Genomic DNA, 23,918 nt, shown 5'->3' on the forward strand with positions numbered 1-23,918 from the left:
GAAGCGACAGGAAACCACAAACACAAACACAATGCAGACACAGTCACACACCTTACGTTTTCATTTTCCATGGTATAACGGATTTCTTTTCAAACAGTGCCCTACTAAGGGGTCTTCAAGCATGTGTAGTTTGTTTGTGTGGAGGTTTAAAGAAGTTAACGTTCCAGTTGAAAGTGGAAATTCAAGAGAAAACTTATGAGGAAATTAAACGTGTGTGTGATGCACTGCAAAGTTGTTTAATAAATAGTATAATAAATAAAATAATTAGTTAAATACAGTTGTTATTCATCTAAAAAAATAAAATAATAATTATCGGAAATGTAGTGGTTTAATGATATTCTAGCCTTGAATGTCTGTCTTTCCATGTTAACTGATTCATTGCATTGCATGCTTGTGGATGTAATGCAAGCTGACTAAGATGACCTCTGAATTTAGTTCTCAAGCCATTTCCATTCACTTCTACTTGTGGAAAAATGATTTAGGGTGACTGGACATAGTTTATGGACAGCTTTGCAACTGGCATAATTCCTTTAGAAAATTCCACAGCCTGAGGAACACATCTCCCACTCACTTCTTGCCCGTTGAAAGATTTATTATTATCTATTTTTAACGCACAACATATTAGCTGATAAATCACATATCAGTATGTGCATTTAACAACTTGTTAATTTCCTTTTCCATTACTGTTTTTAGCACTGTTTTCCCCCTGAAAAAAGCCAGTGTTCCTTGTGTTTTTGTTTTGCATGTGATTGCATGGAGTAAACATAGCCTGTTTCTCTCGCTGCTTTAAATTTTTCGCTAAAATTTCCATTACACATCGTTTAGAAGTTCTTCTCTGAAGTCTTGGCTGTGCTCGCCATGATTTCAGCTGAGTCAATTGTGTTCATGTGTCCAGTCGAGGGGGCCAAGTTTTCCTCAAACAGTCAGCATGGGAATATATCCCGTCAGAGAGCTGGATTTTGTTTCATTTCCTCAGAACTGACTGAAATGAAAAAGTTGAGACCGCGCCAGTGTGAGTTTTCACAGCATAACCCAAAATATCCTGCTGCTGTTATTAATTTACTGGGCCTGTATCGTATCTGTGTTGTTTTGCAAAACTTAATGACTTTGAGAAGGAAACGATCTTTCAGATGCTGGTAATCTAATAAAATGTAAAGCTTACTTATATGCTAATTGTTCATGTATACAGTATAGTACTTAACTGTATTTAAAAATATAGTTTTAGTTGTTAAAGGAGAACTCCGGTCAATTTTAACATTGAGCTCATTTTTTTGTAAATTTGGAGTGCTGTCAGTACAGAGAACAACGACAAAAATCGGTGTTGCCTACACCGTGTTATCCTCTTTTTAAAATTTGCACCCTGTTGACTTCAATGGGGCAAGTTTTAAACCTGCTTTTAGCCTCTTAACATCCTTGATGTGTCATTACAAGTGCACAGGTCATGTGAGTGATTCCTTTAGAGTGAACACGAGTGAATCTGACTGCAGTAGATGTGAAAGATATGAATAAAAATGATGTTAATTCAGCCAGCGCACATACCTGTATTTATTTCCTGTTTTCGGTCGAAGTCCAAAGTAATCGATTGTCGAGTGATAATAGGTAACTAAACCAATGCGCGTGAACTCGATAATCGACTACTTTGGACTTCGACCGAAAACAGGAAATAAATACAGGTATGTGCGCTGGCTGAATTAACATCATTTTTATTCATATCTTTCACATCTACTGCAGTCAGATTCACCGTGTTCACTCTGAAGGAATCACTCACATTGGCTGTGCACTTGTAATGACACATCAAGGATGTTAAGAGGCTAAAAGCAGGTTTAAAACTTGCCCCATTGAAGTCAACAGGGTGCAGATTTTAAAAAGAGGATAACACGGTGTAGGCAACACCGATTTTTGTCGTTGTTCTCTGTACTGACAGCACTCCAAATTTACAAAAAAATGAGCTCAATGTTAAAATTGACCGGAGTTCTCCTTTAAGCCAAAATTTGGACTTAAATTGTGACATGGACAAATATACTGTCCATGTACAGATGTACAGTTTCATACATACATTTGTTTGACCCAAGCTGACAGGCCAGGTGTCCTGACGCTGAGGATTCTGGGAGTTCGAGAGGAATGTGGCATGCAGGCAACAGTGTGTGACAGGCTGCCAGAGGGGGAAAGGTGTGTGGCTCTTTTCAACAAAGCCACGGCCGCCCAGCTACAACCTGTGCCCGGAGACATCGTCCACATCTACCCACCATGGTCGGTTCTGTTCCTTAACATTTCGCCATAAAATATCAGAAATAGCATTCGTTTATTATCTCTGACAATCACAGTCGATACTTTTATTTTTTTTTGTTCAAACAATCTTTGGCAATTTATGGATTACTGACATAATACACTAGATTTTGTCATTTAAATACATATATGTATTAAATTTTGTGTATTATCAGTAGTGCTTGCTCAAGCATTTGAACAAACTTTAACTATAATTATCAAACTTGTACTACGGACATGTATGATGCTTCAGATTGTGTGGATTGTTGAAGAAAGGTGCACTATTTACTCTTGTGATTTGGACTTTTAATTTTCAACTAGAAATCTATAAAATTGGCACAAAATACACTTTCAACTCCTAGTAATCACACAGAACACATTTTTTTCTTTATTAAATACTTTGATTATAATCAATATAGTTGTATTAAACATTATATTTCTATTCAAGTCAAGTCACCTTTATTTATATAGCGCTTTATGCAATATTGTTTCAAAGCAGCTTTACAGTGATAACATGAAAATGATTCAATGATGCAAACAAAGTTCATTTTTCAGTTCGGCTCTGTGTCATTGTTCAGCTGAAGTCAGTTCAGTGTTGATTCAGTTCCATTGTGAAGTTCCATCAATTATTAAATGAGTTAATTTCATCTTTAAAACAGTGGTGTCATTCTTGGCGACAGTATTCTTAGATATTTTTCTAATGCAAACAACCTGTTTGTTTACATTTTATTTGTTTATTTTCTTAATATTTCATATAGTTAGTTTAATTTTTTAATTCAATTTTTTTGGTTTTCAAAGCTTCATTTCTAATTCATTTTCTGCTTTGTTTTGCCAGCTGGATTTTTTTTTTTTTTTTTTCAAGATTACTTGTATTACGTAGCATTGATGCACATTTCCCTATAATTTCTTCTATGATAATTAGTGATGAATCACTGTTCGAGCAGTAAGCCGCAGGTTGGCAGGAATGGTCTTGCTGTGTGCAGCCGTGTGTTTTGCACAGAGCTGATAAGAGCGAGAGGCCTGTGGGGCTGAAGGTGACAGAGACAGACGAGCCAGTCTCCATCTGTGTGGGAGGACCACAGATCCCCGGATCAGGACTCACCGGAAGCCAGAGTCCCGCCCCTCTCATTCTCTCCCCCGTATCGCCCCCATGTAGCGTAGCTCCCACGTCATTCCTCAGCTCCAGGGAATGGCCTGCATACCTCTTCCTGGCAGCTCTGAGCTCATTTCCAGCAAGCTGGGAAAAAACATTGCTGGATCCTTTTTCTTCCCTTGCCTTTTTCTTTCTCTGGGTTTTTTTTTTTTTTTTTTTTTTTGTGAGGAGCGTTAGGCTGCGGATCACAATAACTGTGACAGAGGCCAGAGAGCTGAATAGAAAACACATGCAGCACAGTGTGCTGCTGGCACAGTTTCTCCTCTTGTCTCATTTGCTCTCTTTTTTTTTCTCTCCCTCTGCGGAGTGTTTGCTTTAAGGGCAGGCTTAGTTGACCCTGGAAAGTCCAAGAGTTCATTTTACCCTGGAAAGTCCACCAGATTGACTCCAATTTGGCCCCCATAGTTTGCAGAAAATGGGCGGCAGATGATAACACTTTACTTATCGTCAAATATATTTAAAAACCTGTGGGTAGTTGAGTAATGTAGACATGGAGGTTTTATTTTATTTTATGTCAAATCGCATGAATGCAAGACATTTTTTTTTTTAAACTCTAATGTTTAGTCATTTTTATTTTTTTTGTGTGCTTTTTTCACTTCAATGAAATACCTGTGCAAGTGTGACACAGTGTTGGGCAAAATTCCAAAAGTAAGAATTGACTTCCATTCATTTCATCAGTTGGAATTTTAATTGATTTGTCCACACCTCTCAGGAAGTTGAATTGGAATTAAATGATTCAGAGTAATCCAAAAGGTAATGGCATTAATTTCCATTAAAAATGTTATATAATATAAAATATTATAATATATTTTATAATATAATATGTTTTTTTTATATTTTAAATATATTTATTTATTTATAATATATATTTTATATCGTATAATATATAATATTTTTTAAAAATAGCTAATGGTGACACAACTTAATTTCAAACAAGTTTGTTTTGACAAACCTTTTTAATTTAAAATGACTGTTGAGACCGGGTCACACCAGAAACAATAACTATAAAGATTACTATATTAGTGTCCATATCAATGCACGATAATGTTCTGTTTATTATAAGTGCGTGCTGCAGTTTTGTCATCTACCACTTTAAATGCTCAAACTCTTAAAAAGGCTATCGAGAATTAAATCACAGATGAACCTTGAACATTTTGTGCTTTTAGAATTCCCATCAATTTGATCATAGTTTCAATTATTTTCTGTCTATTATGGTGGTATAATTGGTTCTCAACTGGTTTTGCTTCAGGACTCTGATTTTACATTGGATATCAAGATTCATCGCACGAAAGTAAACAAGAATGTCCTTAAAATCAAATGTCCTTTCTAACCTGTCCAAGTGACAGGGGAATTTGAACCAAAATGATTGGATGCATGGCTGTCAACAATGACAACAAAAGATATGTGAAGCATTTTCTTCTCCAAACTGATAACCCCATTGTTATTTTAAAAATACTTATTTGGCTCCCCTAACTCTGCATATATAGTTAGTCTCAGTTTATATTTTGCATTTACCACCATTTGAGGACTACCGTCTTAGATTTGACATACATTAAAGGGATAGTTCACTTTGAAATTAAATTTTGGTATGTTTTAGCTTACCTCAAGGGCATCCAAGATGTAGGTGTCTTTGTTTCCGCAGTAGTTTCAATTTTGATATTTTTAGGTCAAACCGTTCTTGTCTGTCAGTCGTATAATGCAGGTCTGTGGTCACCACCTCAAAGAGCATGCACAGAGAAGTCCAAATTAAACAATTCCCCATCGTAAGTACACATTGATGGCCTAAGACACGAAACGAGCGGCTTGTGTGAGAAAACGAACAGTATTTATATCGTTTTTACCTCTTATACACAGCCACGTCCAAGTGATCTGAGGGCGCGCGCGCTTCCTGGTGTGTGACGTGTGCGTGCGTTCTGGCTTAGTCTGCGCAAGCGCCAGAAAGTGTACAAGAGGTAAAAACGATATAAATACTGTTCGTTTTCTCACACAAACCGCTCGTTTCGTGTCTTAGGCCATCAATGTGTACTTACGATGGGGAATTGTTTAATTTGGACTTCTCTGTGCATGCTCTTTGAGGTGGTGACCATAGACCTGCATTATATGACTAACAGACAAGAACGGTTTGACCTAAAAATATCAAAATTGAAACTACTGCGGAAACAAAGACACCTACATCTTGGATGCCCTTGAGGTAAGCTAAAACATACCAAAATTTAATTTCAAAGTGAACTATCCCTTTAAAGTCAAAAATTGAAAATCCAAAGCAGTTTGGTTAATTATGTACAGCCTGTATTGGTGTATTTCTGATGACCAATTCCATCGCACACAAGAACACACACACACACATACACGTTGTTCCCAGCTCATTCATGGTTCAGCTATGAAGGAAATACCTGTCATCACTAGGTTGTGATTACACCTGTGCCGCACCCTCACCTGTTTGTGTCAGCTCTGACGTCAGCACACTCTTAAGTTTGTACATAACTTCCTTCTCCAAACCACCGGAAATACATTCATACGTATGTCCCGATCGTCACGTGACACTATTTGCAGTGAGATTAACAAATCTCTCTTAAGACTTTGTTTCCTGTGCAACTGATCTCTAACACTTTGTATTTTTATTTGTATATCATTTACGAGAAAGGATATTTCTTCATTTTTTTGTAAGAAATTACATTTATGTTGTTCCGGGAGTACTTAATTTTTATTTATTTTTTTATTTATTGAAATTGTTCATAATATTATAGTTTATCATTTAATATATGCATAAAGTATGTAGAGACCAAAAAAGATTAAACAAATATCTTGTTTGTGTGATATATTACAGAAGTTAGTTTAGAGCTGTAATATATTTATTTATTTATTCATCAGTTCTTTCTGATTCTCGAATCTGATTGGCTGAGAGCCTTATTCCCCTGTATCAGCACTGGAACCGTTTCACTCTTTGGCATCACTCCGCTTGGCGTGGCAGACGAGCAAATACACAATATTTCAAAATCACATAAAATGTTGCTTATAAATTATAATATTACAATTATTTGATTCATTATTAGTTTTTGCACATTGTAAAAATTAGATTTAATGAAAATCCGATTTTTTTTTTTTTTTTTTTTTTTTGGTGGTGATTTTTTTTTTTACCTGTCAGTCTTGGATTGTCAAAGACTGTAATTTTCTTTCCTATTCTTCCTAGGCTGACAGCATGTTGAAAAAGCGCCTGTTTGCATTAGGGTGGAGACCACCCCACCTCCCACCCCCCTCCCTCCTGTGTAAACTTGTCTTTGCTGGCTGCCCTGAAGCTGTTGGCTGAAGTTCATGAGGTTCAGTGAGATTACTTGCCTTTGCTGGCACCTGTTCAATTCTCTCTCAGGGCAGGATGATTTAAATGCTGACGTACATACTACGTCTCATGACATGAGCTCTGCAGGCCCCAGCTTGTAGTGGAGTGGAGGTCTCCGCTTATTGAAGACACGTTTGTTTGGAACAGATCTGTGACACATTACCATACATCCAGTGCAAAGATTGATCAGGCTGTTTGTAACCTACTTCTGAGGCCCTGCGAATGGTACATTGACAGCGGGTATTATGTATGTGCTTACCAACTTGTAGATGTTTTCACAAAAGTGTGTATATATTTTGCAGGCTTTTGTCCCCATGTGCTTCTAATCAATAACTAGATGTAAAACCCTTTCCTGTGTACATGTTCCGTTCCAGTGACTCCTGCCTAGAAGTGTAGATCTTTTCATAATAACGAAACTGATCATAGGTCTTTGTTGGGATGCATGATTAATCAAAATGAAACAGAATGAAACAGCACTTTAATGTGCTTTTGTGAACACATGTACCAACCATTTTCCCATACTTTTAATGAGAAGTACTTTTTAAAGAGAAGCTTTAGGGTTTCTCAAACTCGGTCCTGCACTGTCCTGCACAGTTTAGCTCCAACCCTGATCAAACACACCTGAGCAAGCTAATCAATGTCTTCAGGATCACTAGAAACTCACAGCTAGGTGTGTTTGATCAGGGTTGAAGCTAAACTGTGCAGGACAGTGGCCCTCCAGGACCGAGTTTGAGGAATCCTGCTTTAAAGGCTTCCTGCAGTTTTCTGTCAAATTAAAACTTGAAGAAATTAATTTAAAAAATTAAGAAATTAAGACAGCCCTTAATATTAGTGTTGTAATTTTATGATTGTAATGTAAAAAATTGTTACATTATTTTTCTTAAATTATTGATTTACCCAAGATCTTTGCCAGGACTGTGTTTCTCGAAAGCCTTGCAATGGCCCATTCACACCAAGAAAGATAACTATAATGATAACAATAAAGATATAGTTCTAAAAATCATTCTAAATGTAAAAGAATAGCAGTCAGTCCACACCTCAACTATAACAAGAATGTCATATCATTGGAATCACTTTCAGAATGATTTTTTTTTCCAGCTGATGAGCAATAAAAACATTGACAACCAATCAGAATCCACATGACTTTAAAGAGCTCAAACAATTAAAGCGGCAGAGGACACAACAGCCCAGTGCGCTTAGAATAAACAGAATGACATTGTCTACGGGTGTGGTCGCTTACATAGGTAGTTATTGTTATAGTTATCTTTATAGGTTTCGTTCTTGGTGTGAACAGGCCTTAAGCCTAAGTAGATCATAGAACCAATGGTCTCTAATATCAACTTCACTCATGATGCACAGCCTAGGTAACTTTTAACCATTAGCATAAAGTCTGACCCACTTTGCAGCTCATTTTTATCCATTTGAAAAGTGTTTTAGAACGAGCCATGTTTAGATGCCACTCTCTTTAAAGAGGAATCATAGCAAAGGGCCAAAGTCAACTCTTTCTTTTAGCACACAACATCTTGGTCTCTTACTAAGGCACACCAAAGAGCACAGCGTGTTTCGCGGTTGATCTGTTAGACGCCAAGTACAAAGAACTTATGTCGACTTAAAATCAGCGCTTTCAGACTGCCTGTGAAATGGAAAACAGCATCTTTGTTGATCAGTCTGTCGCTCTTTATCACCAACAGTCGTTTTCCACCCAGGGAGGGAAGGGCTTGAGCTTTTGTGTGTACTAGAGAATATTTTGAGACTCTTTTATGTGTGTGTGTGTGAAGTGTGTAGGTGGTTTTGCTCAGTGAGTCCGCTGTCAATCAATGTTGTTCAGTTTTGTGAAAATGTTGTAAAGCGTCAAGCTGAATAAAGGAAGGTGGGATGTTTTCGTACTGTAAGTAATTTTCCAAAAACAACACATTAAAAGCAGCAGAACTCCATTTTTGTCTCCCTCCAGGCAGAATCTGGTTGTGGAAGGGGAACGCTATCCCATAATTCTCAACACCCACTTCAGTCAGAAAATCTGCGTGGAGATTAAGCAGGATAACGCAGGCGGGCCGAGAGATGCGGTCGCCGTGGAGAAATGCAGACCTCCGCCGTTAACCAGGAGCCTGTGGCGGGCAGGGACAAGCCAAGTGTCAACAGAGAAATCCATTCCCTGTAAACAGGTTCGTCAGCTGTTCCCTCTCATGTGATCACGGGAAGAAAACAGAAATTCCCAGAAAAGGGACCGTCTAGATTTCAAATTCAGTGTGAAAGCACTGGCGTGCTGTTGGAATGGAGACAGCTGCCATTTCCTGTGTGACACTGTGTGCAAATGATTAATGAGTGGTGTTTTTATGCATGAATATTTGCTTAAGTGTGAAAATAAAACCAAATTTTCCTACATGACATGTAACAAATTCATGATGCAACGTCTACGACTCAAAATAACCAAAGTGCAGTGTTGTCTATACAAAGTTTATGTTGGTTGTAAACACACCACAGGTTTAAAAGTATAATGTAACTATTGGTCAGTGGGATCCAATGTGGTTTTGTTCCCAACATTCTTTAAAATATATTTTAAATAGTATCATTTTTGGGTGGAGAATCAATTTAAATTTGCATTATCATATTGTCATCAACACTTAAACTACTATTCAAAATGTCAGTAAGATATTTTAATGTTTTTGCTCACCAAGGCTGCATTTATTTGACAAAAATACAGTAAAAACTGTAATTGTTAAATGTTTTCATATTTTAAAACATAATTTAATCCCAGTCTTCCATCACATGATCCTTCAGAAATCATTATAATATGATGATTTGCTTCTCAAGAAACATTATCAATATTGAACAGTTGTGCTGCGTAATATTTTTGTAGTAGTAATTTTTTTTTTCAGAATTCTTTGATAAATAGAACATTCAAAAGAACAGCATTTTGTAACATTATAAATGTCTTTACTATCATTTTTGATCAATTTAATACATCCTTGCTGAATAATAGTATTAATTTATTTTAAAAACTCTTAATGAACTTTTTTTTTACAGTAAAATTCCACTAGTTATTGTTGTGATGTCGTGGTTAAGGCTTAGAGTTGGTAACCAAAACGGTGCTGTTTTGATCTGTAAGTTTTGGTGTGGTCCTTCAAAGGCCATCAGCGTTGAGAGCAAGACACTTGACCCCAGAGCGTTCATGTTTGCAGTGACAAAGAGACCGGAAGCCTTTTATTTTCAGTGAGAGTTGCTGGTTTCAGGTGATATGGGTGTCATTGTCCATTGTGCTGCTCTGTAGTGAAATTACGTGAATGTCGTGAAATTTTGACTGGTGTGGTTTGAACATTTTTTTTATTGATTTATTTTAACTTTTCCAATTTTCCATCCTCAGGTCGGCGAGTTGAACAGAAGTGAAATTCGGATGTCTCTACTGGACGTAGTGGAGGATTGTGGGTCGTCGGCCTCTCAGAGCGGTCCTGTTGAGGTGGTCGTTCAGAGGGTCTACTGCATCCCCATCACCCAATCCCTTCACAGAGCTTCTCTCCAGCACAGAGCACTGAGCAAACCAGCAGAACCAGTGGCACCGCAGCACATCGGCAGGTACTGACCTCTGGGTTTCAGTTGCTCTCGGTTTTGGATAGGGAAAATGTAAAAAGTCCTGCACACTGTTGCATCAAAAACAAACTCTCATTTTGGTCAAAGACCTTCTAAAATGTTTGAAGAAATTGATGTTGTTTAATAAATATACTTAAAGAACAAAAAATATAGTACTGTTCAAAAAGTTTGGGGTTGGTAAGATTTTTTAATATTTCTGAAAGAAGTCTCTCATACTCACCAAGGCTGCATTTATTTGATCAATTGTATATTTTTTTAAATGTAATTTATTTCTGTGATCAAAGCTGAATTTTCAGCATCATTACTCCAGTCTTCAGTGTCACATGATCCTTCAGAAATCATTCTAACTTGCTGCTCAAGAAACATTTCTGATTATTATCAACGTTGAAGACAGTTGTGCTGCTCAAAATTTTTGTGGAAACAACGTTGATAAATTTTATGCATTCTTGCTGAACAAAAGTGATAATTTTTAAAAAAAAATCTTACTGACCCCAAATTTTTGTATATATTGGTGTATATATGAATACAGATAAATAATGTGCATGACATTTTACTGTTAAAGATTTATTCAAACGGTAAAAAGAGAATTGACAAATATTTTTTCATTCTCTTCCTTTTTTTCTTTTACACTTCTGCTTTGCTATTGTTAAAAGCAATAACAAACTATTGGGTTTTAAGCACAGTTTGGAGCCGTTAGCAGCACAGAGGCTTGAGATCTATGTAAGTTAATACGACGTGCAGTTTACCAGCAACTCTCCTTCCCCAGTAACCAGCCAAACCAGTTTAGCAAACCAGTTACATCTCAAAACATTAGCTTCTAATAAAATGTATTTGAATTGATTGGGAATGTGCTTGGGGACTTGATAAAATACATTAATTGATATTACTGGTTCAAATCACACAGCATGAATATCAGTAGATCTAGTATGCGTTTATAAGATGATCTGTACGTGTATAGTAGTTTTATGAGATATCTCTTGAATGCAATACGTCGACAGATTGTGTGTTTGTTCTGTGTGGATGTGCACTCGGTGTTCCAGTGTGGTATAATTAGGCCATTGTCTGTTCTAAACTCCAATGCTGAAGCTCCAAGAGGTCAATCTCCTCATGGAGTGATAAATGGTGAGAGAGCACAACTTTGCTCCATATTCTGTCAATGACTAACCAAACAACCCCTCCCAGTACATAGAGTACTCTTGCTCTCTCTCTCTCTCTCTCTCTCTCTCTCTAGTCTCACACAGTTATTTGCACCACATGGTAAAGCTCTACAAACATCTCTAATTAAGCCCAGCAATGTCAGTGATCCATAATCAGATCTAGAAAAAAAGGAAAATAAAGGACAGAAAGTGAGATTTTGCCTTGCAAGGAAAAAAACTACAGCTGAAGAAAACCTGTTTGCCTGTGCAAACACATCGCCATGAGTGGTTGCCAGGGTGTTGCTAGGTAGTTGCTATAGAGTGCAACAGTGCCCGCCCACTTTTTCAGCGGCGCTGGTTCCGAAAGTATTTTTTCAATTAATTTTTCCCATAGTGATTTTTTACAATTCTTCGTTAAAGAGTTATAAGCCATGAACCAAGCAAATCAGCTACGAGGTGAATCACAGCATTACAAACTTTTGAAGCAAAAAAGTTATTGAAAATCGGACAAAAGGACAAAGGTACAAGATGGTGTACTTAACGGCTTTAGCAAGGGAAAGAACTACAATCCCATGAAGCATTGCGAACAGCATGATATATATAAACATTTAAGTATTTTAAGAGTGTGGAGAGATCAACTTGTTTACATCATTCGCAGTGCTTCATGGGAGTGTGCGGAGCTAAAGTGCTATTTTGACTGTACAGCATCATGGGTAATGTAGTTTTTCCACCAGGAATTGCACTGTTAAACACACTTATTTTAAAAATAAGATGAAATAATGTGGGCTAACGGCTTCAGCAAAAGCAAATACCATGGATTTACAACCTTGCTCACAGTAGGTCTGTCTTTTAAAGGTTTATAAGTTATCGTTCAAAATCAGTGTCCTTATGGAGAAAATCAATGGAGTTTTTACTTCCGGAAGCCGACTTTTGCGCGCTATAGTCTTCTGAGGTGTTTTGTAGCACGTTGCTGTAAATTTGCTAAAGCTTCATGTCTATTAAACCTTTACAAGTACGATCACAGCGGAACAATCACATCTGCGTCTTCGCTGCCGCTGAGCCAGAGAGAGCAGTTGTCATGCATGAAACGGCTTCACAAACACTCTTTTCAACCACACAGTATCATTATTTCTGTGGTACAATAATTCAAATTATCACAGAAGTTTATAGTTTGGATAGTCTACAGTCTACTTCAAATAAATATTGTATCATTACATTGTTACACCAGTAGGTGGCGACAAGTAAAACATTTATTTGTCATAGAATCATTCATTCAAGAGATTCTTTCAAAAACACTGATTCATCCCGTAATGAAACAAGTGAAGTATTCATGAGTGAGTCATTGAATCATTCATTCAATCTTTTTTTTTTTTTTTTTTATAATTTAGTTTTCTGAGTGGCTTTTTGCTTGTTCCCTTAGTTAATAAGCTGTTTTAAGTATGTTGCTATGTAGTTGCTAAGGTGTTCAGAGGGGTTTTAGCACATTGATGTGCAGTTGCTTAGGTTGTATGAATTTTTTGCATGTTGCTATGGAGTTCTAGTGTTCTGAGTTTTTTGTAGCATGTTGTCATACAGTTGTAAAGAGCATGCGCCTCCCTCACGCTCTGATCTCTGCCCCGCTCCGAGACACATTGATTTGTTGTCAAAAATGCACGTGGTGCTGTGTTGATGAAGGGTGATTGGAAAAAAAGAGTCATTTGACTGTCGGTAACTAGATCCCTGTCAGACGCTGCTGCTGCATGCCGTAAACACTGAAACACAGGAAGACGAGACACTGTGCTCTGGAGTGTGTGTTGACGGGGAAATCCTGACTGGACCAAACCTGGTGTGAGTGAGGCCACTGACAAAGATGAAGCAAACACATACACACATAATGCATAGAATTTTAAGCAGACCCCAGCACATGATAGCTGCCATTCGCAACCTCACATGCTTCTAAATCCTCTTCCTTTGGACAGGCCTCATGATCTCAGGGAATAAAAAGGGGATGTTTACATTCCTTTTTAATACAGTTAGACCAATATTGTATTTTTTTTTTATGTGCAAATGTTTCAGAACCATTTTTTTGGTTCTGAATAATCATTAAACAGAAAAAATATACATTTATTATTGTTGTTGTTGCTAAATAATAATAAATATTTTCTATAAATATTATTAATATTCATATAATTAATATGTTGACATTATTTATTATTATTAATTATTTATAATATTCCTTTTCACTTTTTGAAGAAAATACTGCTTTTCCTAAATTGTTTAATAGTAAAAATATTATTAATTGTCATTTATTGTTACTATGTATGAATTATTTATAATAATTAATATTAAAATATTTTTTATGTTGCTAAATTGTTTCACAATCTGAATGGTTGCAAGATTAGTTTAATCTCTGTTTTGGTTTCTGTTTTACTGTTAAGCTTAAAACGCTACTCAAGAATGAATAGCTATGATGTAATGAGTAATTTATGTTATCAATACATAAAGTAAGTTACTTTCAACACTATCGTGAATATACAGAGTTATGCATGACATTCTTTACAGCATCAGTTTATTATGCCATCCATAATCGGCAGCCATATCACCCTGTAGCCCAAGACTGGTGCCCACTGGAGCTAAGGATGGGAGACTCCTGGGAAAACCTGGTTGCTGCTGGAAGAGGTGTTAGTGAGGCCAGTAGGGGGTGCTTACCCTGTGGTGTGTGTGGGTCCTAACGCCCCAGTATAGTGATGGGGACACTATACTGTAACAAGCACCTTCCTTCAGATGAGACATTAAGGGTCCTATCTTACACCCGGCGCGACGCAAGTGTTTTTTGCTAGTTTCAGCCCGACGCAGTTATCATTTTCACGTCCTGCGCCACATTGTTTAAATAGCAAATGCATTTGCGCTCATTTGTGCGCCCATGGGCATGCTGGTCTGAAAACGAGGTGTGTTCTGGCACATTGTGTCGCGTTGCTATTTTGAGGCAACAGAAATAGACTGCAATATTTTTTTTGTGTTATTTAACGAGCGCGTTAGTAATGTGCACCTATAGGCGGGTCCACGACGCGTGCACACTCGCTCTCTTCATTTTAATTTCATTTAAGTTTTAGTAATTGTACTATTTGCTTTATCATTTTTATTTGCTTGTTTTAATTATATTTCTTTTTAGCTTTTAATTTATTTTTATTTCAGTTTTAGTTTTAGTTCAACCTTCAATTTATTTCAGTTAGTTGCCAAGGCAACTTTTCTAATTTTCGTATAAGTTTTATTTATTTATAATTTTATCCAACATTTAGATTTAATTTTATTTCAGCTTTATTTCAATTAACAAAAAATATTTTTAGTTTTAGTTAACAGTAACAGCATTAGCAAAATGGACGTATTGTTCCTTATTTTCAAGCTGTCCTGGCTCTGTTTATAATTTCACTAAAACAGGTTTAAAATAAGATTATAAGCATATGTTTGAAACTCATTTTCCCTGTTTATAGCCTCCAGCATGCAGCGTAGATGTTGACAATATCTGTTTTTTTCACGTGTGGTGTGCTTCAACAAGGCCACCCATTTCATTACAACTGTTAGTTTGCAGTTACGTTGCAGTTTCTCTCTCTCTCTCTCTCTCTCTCTCTCTCTCTCTCTCTCTCTCTCTCTCTCCCTCTCCCTCTCCCTCTCCCTCTTTCTCTCTCTTTAAACTTTTTTTTGTATACATTTTCTTTCCCTTCCTCCTCCTCGTTTTTGTGGCCAGTTTCCAGACAATAATTAGCATTTAACTTTTGGTCCAAGAAGATATGTTGTTCCAGTAAAAACTCAGAGCAGTATAAACAGGCTGAAGAAGTTCTCTTTGCTCAGACAGGAGGGGTTGGATGTTTTCAAGAAGAAGTGGAACACAATGTGCTTTACGTGTCAAATTACAGACCTGTTTATCAAAAGCTCTGCTCCCATTGGCCGGCACCGTGTCGGAAGGAATCCCGCCCACTGTGCCTTAACCAATCAGCGGCCAGAGAAGTTTGTGTGCATGTGTGAAGGAAATGGAGGGGTAGTGGGGTACCTACATCGAGTAGGCTTGTGTGTGTGTGTGTGTGTGTGTGTGTGTATGTGTTTGTGCGCCGCTTGTGTGAGTGTTTGGACAAGCTCAATGGATCCCAGTTCCTGGAAGCGCCTCCAAGTTGCTGCGAATTCCTGTGAACACTCACAATAACAGATTCCTGAAAGTAGCTAGTGACTGCCTCTGACCAATGACAGAAACCCGGTGGGGACATCGGCCCTCTGTCCTGCTCCGTTAGAGGAAGCGCCTCAAATGGAAAGGGAATAAAGAAGGGGGTTGTTCATATCAACCTGGCCATATACCACAAAGTGCTACTGCCCAGTCACCCCTCCTGTTCTTTGGTTTCATAGACACACGGGTCTAAACAAGCCTCAGTGTTCACAACCACACTTACTTAACCCCGTGTTCTTTAGCAGTGCTACAACAGGGTAACCACAGTTCAGGATGATTCCCGAATCCCGATATGCCAGTCATGGTTCATCAAAGGTCATCTCACATCGCACAAACATCATTAGCTTTAACAGTCAAATTATTTGCGTTATGCAGTCTTTTAATCTATGTTGAAAGCAGATTCGCTTTTGGACATTTATTAGTGAAACATGAAACAACATAGTTTTATCTTGATCTGGCCCGAGTTGGACACAATGTCTTGTAAAGGACAAAGCGGTTTTTTGAGAGTTTTTCTTGGACAGCATAAGTATTAAATGATTGTCATAAAAGTGAAACTGAACCAGTCCGAGAAGAAATTCGAACCCGACTGAATTCAGATAAAAAGATGCTTGAGAGAATCTTGTTTTCTGTCGGTTCTGCGTGTGAATCGAAACGTCAATGTTGCCTTTTGTAATGTTATACAGCAAAGGTTGAGATAAATAGACAGAAATAGATGAGAAAATAGGCAGAAAAGACCAATCACAGTTCAGTATGCAGATATTGTAATTATATCAGTTAGATTTCAAATAGATGTATGATTTTCATGGTTAATTTTTATTTCACATTTTATATGAACTAGATCGATTTAAGTCTGTTCACACCAAAACCGATAACTATTAGTGTCCACACCAGCAGACAGTAACGCTGCAGTTTTGTCCTCTGCCGCTTTAAATGCTGGATTCTGATTGGCTGTCAAGGTTTTTATCGTTTATCGGCTGTAAAATTTCGTTCTGAAAGTGATTCCAACGATATTGTTTCTCTGTGCCCTTATTGTTATAGTTGTGCTGTGGACTGACTTTGCTTTTCTTTAATATTTAGAAAGATTTTTAGAACAATATTGTTATCGTTATCATCCTTGGTGTAAAAGGGCCTTTAGTGTTGGTTGTGCGATCTTTTGGTTTCCCAAATACATGAATACTTCCAAAAGTTTTTTTTTTTTCTTGTCTTACCCTGATTGACTATGGTAAGCCTATTGTAAGTGTTTATATTTTAGACGTGGCGGGATATTGCATACATGCGTCACTCACCCGTGAGTGTCTCGTCATATACGTGGAGGTGGCGTTTTTTATTACTCGGTATTTATTGAACAGATAAATTGCCATTTGTAGCTTTCTAACAGAGGATCATAGTGTCATATTCATCCGCACAGTTACACAGAGCCGAAGCACAACCAAAACAATGTTCTTATGCAAAATACATGCAGTTTTGTTTTTAACCACTAGAGGGCCAAAAGTTACATTGTGTACCTTTAAAATTATTGAAATATTAACCTAAAATCTCAGGGAGAACTTTAAGTAAATATTTTTGGTCATGGTTTCCGCTGACAAAAAGTTTGTGAACCCTTGTGCTAAACTGAACAATGTTTGTTAATGGTCTGCACATTAAGTGGTTTCAGCTGAATTAGTTGCAGAAAATGTGAAGAAGAAAAATAGTAAATGTAGATTATTTTGAGGAGCTGCCTTGCAAGCAGTTTTTCAAATAAACACGTCTTCAACTAAATCAGTGTGAAGAATGTACGAATCAACTGTGTTTATTTTTGTATTCCACTATAGTTATCTCTACTGTGCAATCAAATCACTGTCTAGCATGTGAAAATATATTTAAATCCCAGCCTGTTTGTTTAGTCCTGTGGTTTACTGGCTCCAAAAAAGTCGCCAGTCTCTGTGAAGTGACTATCTGTAGAGACTATTAATACCTGCAAAAATATCATTTTGAGTATAGAAACACCGCCATGTGACCGCTACGAGTCAGGCCATAGATCAAGTTATTAGTTAGTCCCTGTCTGGTGCCAAAGTCAACATTTAATCTGTAGACGATATCTGTATCTATGTGAGTGTTTGTTGTTGGGATAAAGCTTCAGAGACTCTCATTTGCAGGTCTTAATTTTGTGCAGTTTACTTATGAGTATAGTTTGTCATTAAGAGTTTGTCCAAATAAACTCAAATGCCTGCTGGAAACTTCAGTCTTTCTCAACCACTGTCTTTCTTGCCATTTTGATTTCAGTTTAGCATGCTTTATTATTGGCATAACAAAAAGACTAAACATTTGCATTGCAAAATCAAGGAGAAATTGTTCAAAAGAAGTAAAATAACAGCAGTGCAAATAAAGTAAACAAGCGATATAAAAAAACCTCAAACTGAATAGCAGCAAAGCAAATGAGTCAGGAATAATTTACTACTGGCAGTTAAATGATTGTTGTCCTTCTCTTTTTGTGTGCCAGGTTGTGTGCTCTCGTTCAGGACAGTTACGGGATGTTTGGTGAGGTTCTTCTGCAGTGTGTGTCCACTGAGTCAGAGATCCAGCTGAACTCTGAGCATCTGGAGGGTTGTGTGTGCCTCCTCCAGGCCCTGAGGGTCGTCCAGCGTCTCACACGTGACAAGTGAGTCCGTGATCAAGTCACATGACACTAAAAACATCCTGCTGAGCTGAAAAACATAATTTTCATTTAATGAGTATTAATTGAAGTCTGTCCAGAATAACGCACCCAAGTTAATTTCCTCTTCCTTAAAGCTACTTTTTTTCTTTTCTTTTCTTTGGAGCCACAGCTTAGCAGTTAGTATGCATCTAGATATTAGGGAATGGATAGACTACTGAAGTAGTAGCCAGCAATAAAACCAGCAATAAATAAAAAAAATATATATTTCTGACAATATTCTTTATTCATAACTTTATATTATATAAAGCAATATTTATTTATATAAATGAATTATATATATATATATATATACATAAAACAAATACATATAGATATAATTTTGTCATATATAGTCTATATATGTATATAATGAATAAATTATTTATATACACACACAATATAATATAAAATCATTATATTATTTATTGTATGTATAATATATATTTTCACACTATTAAATTAATTTCATATAATAGTAATAAAAAAATTAGAGTAATAAATTAAAAAGCAAATATGGACAGTAATTAATTATGCATGCATATATATATATATATATATATATATATATATATATATATATATATATTTATTAATATATATTTTCACATAATATATATTTTGCACATAAATATTTCAAAATCATTAATTATATAAATGTTTATATAAATAAATATTGAATTGTATAGTACAAGTTTATGAATAAAGGAATATTCATTTATAGAATAATAACATGTTTTTTTTAGAATATTAATAAAACTATTAAAAAGTAAAAAATGTTTTTATAAATAAATATTCAATTGTATAAATCAAGTTTATGAATAAAGCAATATTTATTTATAGAATAGTAATATGCATTTTTAGAATATAAATAAAACTATTAAAAAGTATACCAAATATGGTCAGAAATAAAATGATTTATTTATTGCTATTTTGTCTATTTCTTTAGTATTTCTAACAGTTTCTACCTTCTTCGTATTTTGTCTCACCTACACACTGTTTTCTGGACTATTTGTAAATCATTAGTGAGCTTTACTGCACTCCATTGAACTGAAAGTTAATATGAGCTACTGTTTCCACCCTCGCTGGCTCAGATTAGCAGCTCACAGTGTCAGAGTGTCTGCCGCAGAAAAGCATTTCTGGCATCTCGCTACATGTGTCCACTAACTCAAGATTGTCTGCGTGGTCACTCCTTTAACATCCATGTTGTTTAAGTTAAAGATGGCATGTGATGGGAATTCTGGTGACGTGTTTCCACGGATCTGAACATGAGCCATGTACACGAATACTCAAGATGCTTTTCTACATGCACAGCTTATGTGGGATCAACGGCCTCATGGTGTATATATGGCTATATGGTGAATAGAGATTTATGGAAATTCTATAATCATTTACTTGCCCTAATGCATTTCAAAACTTCAAGACAATGTGCTTTTTTTCCCATGGAACCCAAAAAGAGAAGCATAGCGAAAATTCATGCTGCTTTTTTCCATAAAATGAATGTGAATGGGTACTGGGACTGCCAAGCTCCAAAAAGATGCTAAACACATTAAACATGGCTTCTAAAGCCATATGATAGCATTTTGTGAAGAAAAGTATGCATTTTAAGTCATCATTTACTAATAATATTCCCTTCCGCCCCTGTTCCTGTCATATTCTATTTAAAACAATCAAATCCAGAGTAAAGGGGAAGATTTTCAGTGGATAACATCTTAACTTCTGGTCTTTTCCTCACATAAAGCTAGTGATCAGCTTTAGAACCTTTGGAATTTAGTACATATGTCACTACTGAATGAACTACTTTCTTGGTAATTTTATCATTTTTTTGAGTCTCTATCCACTTTCATTATATGGAAAAGAGCAGCCTGGATCTCTTGTTGTCTTCCATAGAAGAAACTTCTTTGAAACCAGTGTTAGTATTATTTATATACTATTATAATTCATTTTTAGTAATTTAGTTTTTTACTTTTGTCATATGATTATTATTTTTTTTTTTTTTTAAATATATATATCATTATTTAGGTTGAATTTATTTTCTATTACAGTTTTAGTTTTTATTTAGTTTTAGCTTGCATTTATTTCCAATCAGTAATTTTAGTGCTTCTAAAGCCGTGTATTGTTTACGGTTTTCTTTTAATATTTATATTTTATTTCAGCATTATTTCAGTTAACTAAAATGTTTTTAATAGTTTTTGTTTTAGTTAACGGTAATAACCCTATTTGGAATGACATGAGAGTGAGTAAATGATGGCTGAATTGTATTTATTTATTTATTTTTGGTGAACAACAAATAAATCATTTTGTACATGTTTGGATCTGTTTAACATGTCTCTGCATAACACATTCTGACAGTCATCTTGCTCATCTTCTCTTTGTTTCATCTGGTATGTTTACTCTGAATGCTGTTTCAAGAAAATCTAAATTCTCAGGTTGAAAAGGTGAGTGTTTTTAGAGTTAATGCTCAGGACTTTCTCCAGAAAGGAACAGTGCGATTGTCTGTACTGCAAGACATTAAAATGTCTATCTTAATTTCAGTCTGCTTCTCTGTTGAGTGTTTCGGCCGTGTTTCTCGCCCCGCTGGACTGGATAGGGCGGTTGAGCGGGTCACAGGAAAAGGAGAGCTAGACTGTGATTAAGACAGCTGTGGAACTGGTTGTGGATGATCAGATCATACAGCACTGAGGCACACACATGGTTCAAAAAAGTTTTTTAAGCTCCACTATGTATGGGAGCTTTTAAGAATCTTTATGCTGAACTGAAGAACCTGTAATGAAACATCAAGAACTTCTGATATAGCGACTCGAGAACCCTACAGCAAGGAGGATCTTATTGCTAAAATGAACCTGACCCTTTATTTTGACACATTTTAGCCAAATTTTAAAAAGTAAATTGTCAACTACATGTTAACTAACTCTCATTAGAGTATGAGTAGACTGCAGAAGATTGTTAGTTCAGGGTTAGGGTTAGTAGAATAAGTTAACATGTAGTTGCAAAGTTGCTTATAGTTAGAATGTCTAAAGTGGACCATCGGAATAGTGTTACCCAGTTTTATTCTTAACTAAATTTCTAGAACCTTTGAAGCCCACATACGCTAAAGCTTAGCTAAATGAGCTTTCAGTGTTATTTTAGTACTGTTTATATACTATTATAGTTTTTATTAATATTTTGAATTAGCTTTATGTTTTACGTTTTCAATTTAGTTTAATTTTTAAATATTAGGATTATATTACTATTTCATTTATTTTTATTTCAGTTTTAGTCTGTTTTTATTTGCAGTTAGTAATTTAACTTTAACTTAAAAGTTTTGCTTTAGAATAGATCAAACTTATTTCAGTTATTTGCCAAGGCAATATTTCTAATTTCCGTTTAGTTTTTCCACCTAATGTTAATAATCAAGCATAGCGTAGCGTTAGTTCTGGCAGGTCACGTTAGTCAAGCTCGCATCAGCTGACCCTCAGCTGATCCACATCTACCTATAGGAATACGACGCCTATCACCGTATACATACTGTATATAAGCTCCTTCAGTATTATCAGCAGCTATCGTGTTTCTCAGGAGCTGATTACCCTCCTCCATCCCCAGCTCCTCCTGTCTCCAGTCAGGATTTGGCATTCTGATTCCCCTTGAATCAGAATAAATTCTCAATTATGTTGTACTTTAAAATCTTGAATTATATATATTTGCAAACTTTCATGTTGGTTCAGTTCTGTTTACCCCAAGGGGGGTTATTGCTGCTCTCCCTGCTCTTATCCATGCTAGGCTGCATGGATGCGCAGGGAGTTCTCGCCCAGAACGGGACCATACCGCCAATCCAAACTGTATGCTAATTGTCAATCGTATTTGACGGTAGTGGTCCTGACAGAACCTTATTTTATTTCAGCTTCATTCCAATGAACAAAAATGTTTTTTAATGATTTAGTTAACGATAATAGCCCTGTTACCTACTTATGCCATATCCATTATAATTGTGGGATTGTGGTAGTGTTTATCTGCCGATCTTTTAAATCGAACACAGACGAAGCTGATCTCTCTGTTTGTCAGTCTGTCTGAAATGTTATTTTAGATGCATAAACTCGTAATTGGAGTGTTAACATAACACCTAGCCTACCAAATATTAAATGATCACCATTTTCAATAGAAATAATTTAATTCTGGAATGTTTTAATGACAGACTGTTTACCTCTGTGGTGTATGTTTGCGTGCACGTGCGTGTGTGTGTTTGTGTGTGAACAAGCCTCAGCCTGCTAGTGTAACTGATCTCGTTCTTGTCAGCAGACACTGTTCATCTGCAATAGAAGCTCAACTTGGCAGCACGTCAGTCTAACCGAAGCTAATGAGACTGACATTGTAAACACTCCACCTATAGCTCCCCTGTTTCTGGAAGGATCCGTGAATATGAACGTTCAGAGATTGAAACTTTGTTTCCCCCCCCCTCCTCTGTTCTTCTCTTTGCAGATGTTCTTTGCTCTTCAGTATGATTGACAGTTTGTGGCCTCCTCCGGTTGATCCAAAATCTCATGACGATCTGCCACAGTCTCCCAGCGTAGGTCTTCAGATCACATCATAAATCACAGCCGTGTTTACTTCATATTTATCGCACATATCTCCTGCTTCTGGAAGATTCCACTTGGGTAGTGGCTCATCATGTCAAAACAACCACCACGCTGGATACTTAACCAAAGTACATATAAATAAACCTTCATAGCTCAAAGATGCAAAATTACTTATTAGCGGTGGTTGCTTAGACAAACATTACTGCAGTTTCTCTTACTAACAGTACTAACAACTCTTTCATTATCGTTTGTGCTACGGACGGGAATGATAAATCATGCGGCTGTTGCTTTTATACGTCAGATTTTCACCTAGCTGGTGATAACATGGGCAACAAATCCCATAGAGTTTTACACTGACCTAGAGATCAGAATATCATGAATGTTAACTGCATCTTCAAATTTCCCCTAGAAGATCTGGTTGTTTTGTACATATTGTGTTGCTCGTGACAGATAAGTAGAAGTTACATCTTTTATTAGGCCTAAAACTGTTTCTTTTCTACCTTGGGTTTAAAAAAGCAGCACTTTAAGCATATTTAAAGGGACTGTTTTATACTATTCGTAGTATTTTATGTCTTGAAAGACACTTCTTTTGAACTTTAACTGTTAGTGGTGCTTGCTTGCACTGTTTTTATTCCAGAGCGGGATTATGCAAATGTGGGCAGGCATATGTTAATGAGCTTATAGAGGTTTCTTCATGAGCGTCTTTTTCTGTTTATTTTCTTTAAATAAAATCTGAGTTGAAGGCAACTATGTTGAGTGAAACAAGTAAATGATATTTATTTCCATTAAATGACCCCTCTGAACTCTCTACTTTGATTTTTAAATAATCAGGGCATTCTGTGCATTCCAGGATCGAGTCCCGCCACCCAGTTTCTGCTATAAGCTGAGCATCCAGCAGGGTCACATGGTTCCGGTATCAAGACAGGCTGACTCTCCACTGTACCGACCACCTGTGCTTCAGACGCTAAGAGAGATCCTTCAAGTACAGCACTCAGAAGTATGTCATCATTACTAACGGATTGG

At 36.4% G+C, this 23,918-nt stretch overlaps 1 protein-coding gene across 1 annotated transcript in view; it reads left to right on the forward strand.

The window, feature by feature from the left end:
* Positions 1–858: 858 nt before the first annotated feature.
* The window catches only part of LOC307153710 (DNA repair-scaffolding protein-like), a gene marked incomplete at its 5' end in the record, with an annotated part of 30,379 nt that continues 7,319 nt past the window's right edge, over positions 859–23,918 (forward strand). Inside the window, 7 exons of the mRNA XM_079863331.1 lie at positions 859–1,012; positions 2,073–2,250; positions 8,707–8,917; positions 10,117–10,325; positions 18,151–18,309; positions 22,798–22,885; positions 23,746–23,892. Of these exons, the coding sequence (XP_079719457.1) occupies positions 859–1,012; positions 2,073–2,250; positions 8,707–8,917; positions 10,117–10,325; positions 18,151–18,309; positions 22,798–22,885; positions 23,746–23,892 (1,146 nt within the window). The remainder of the gene's footprint in view (positions 1,013–2,072; positions 2,251–8,706; positions 8,918–10,116; positions 10,326–18,150; positions 18,310–22,797; positions 22,886–23,745; positions 23,893–23,918) is intronic.

This window comes from Squalius cephalus (assembly GCF_949319135.1).
Source record: "Squalius cephalus genome assembly, chromosome: 25".
In the NCBI taxonomy this organism is placed as follows: Eukaryota; Metazoa; Chordata; class Actinopteri; order Cypriniformes; family Leuciscidae; genus Squalius; species Squalius cephalus.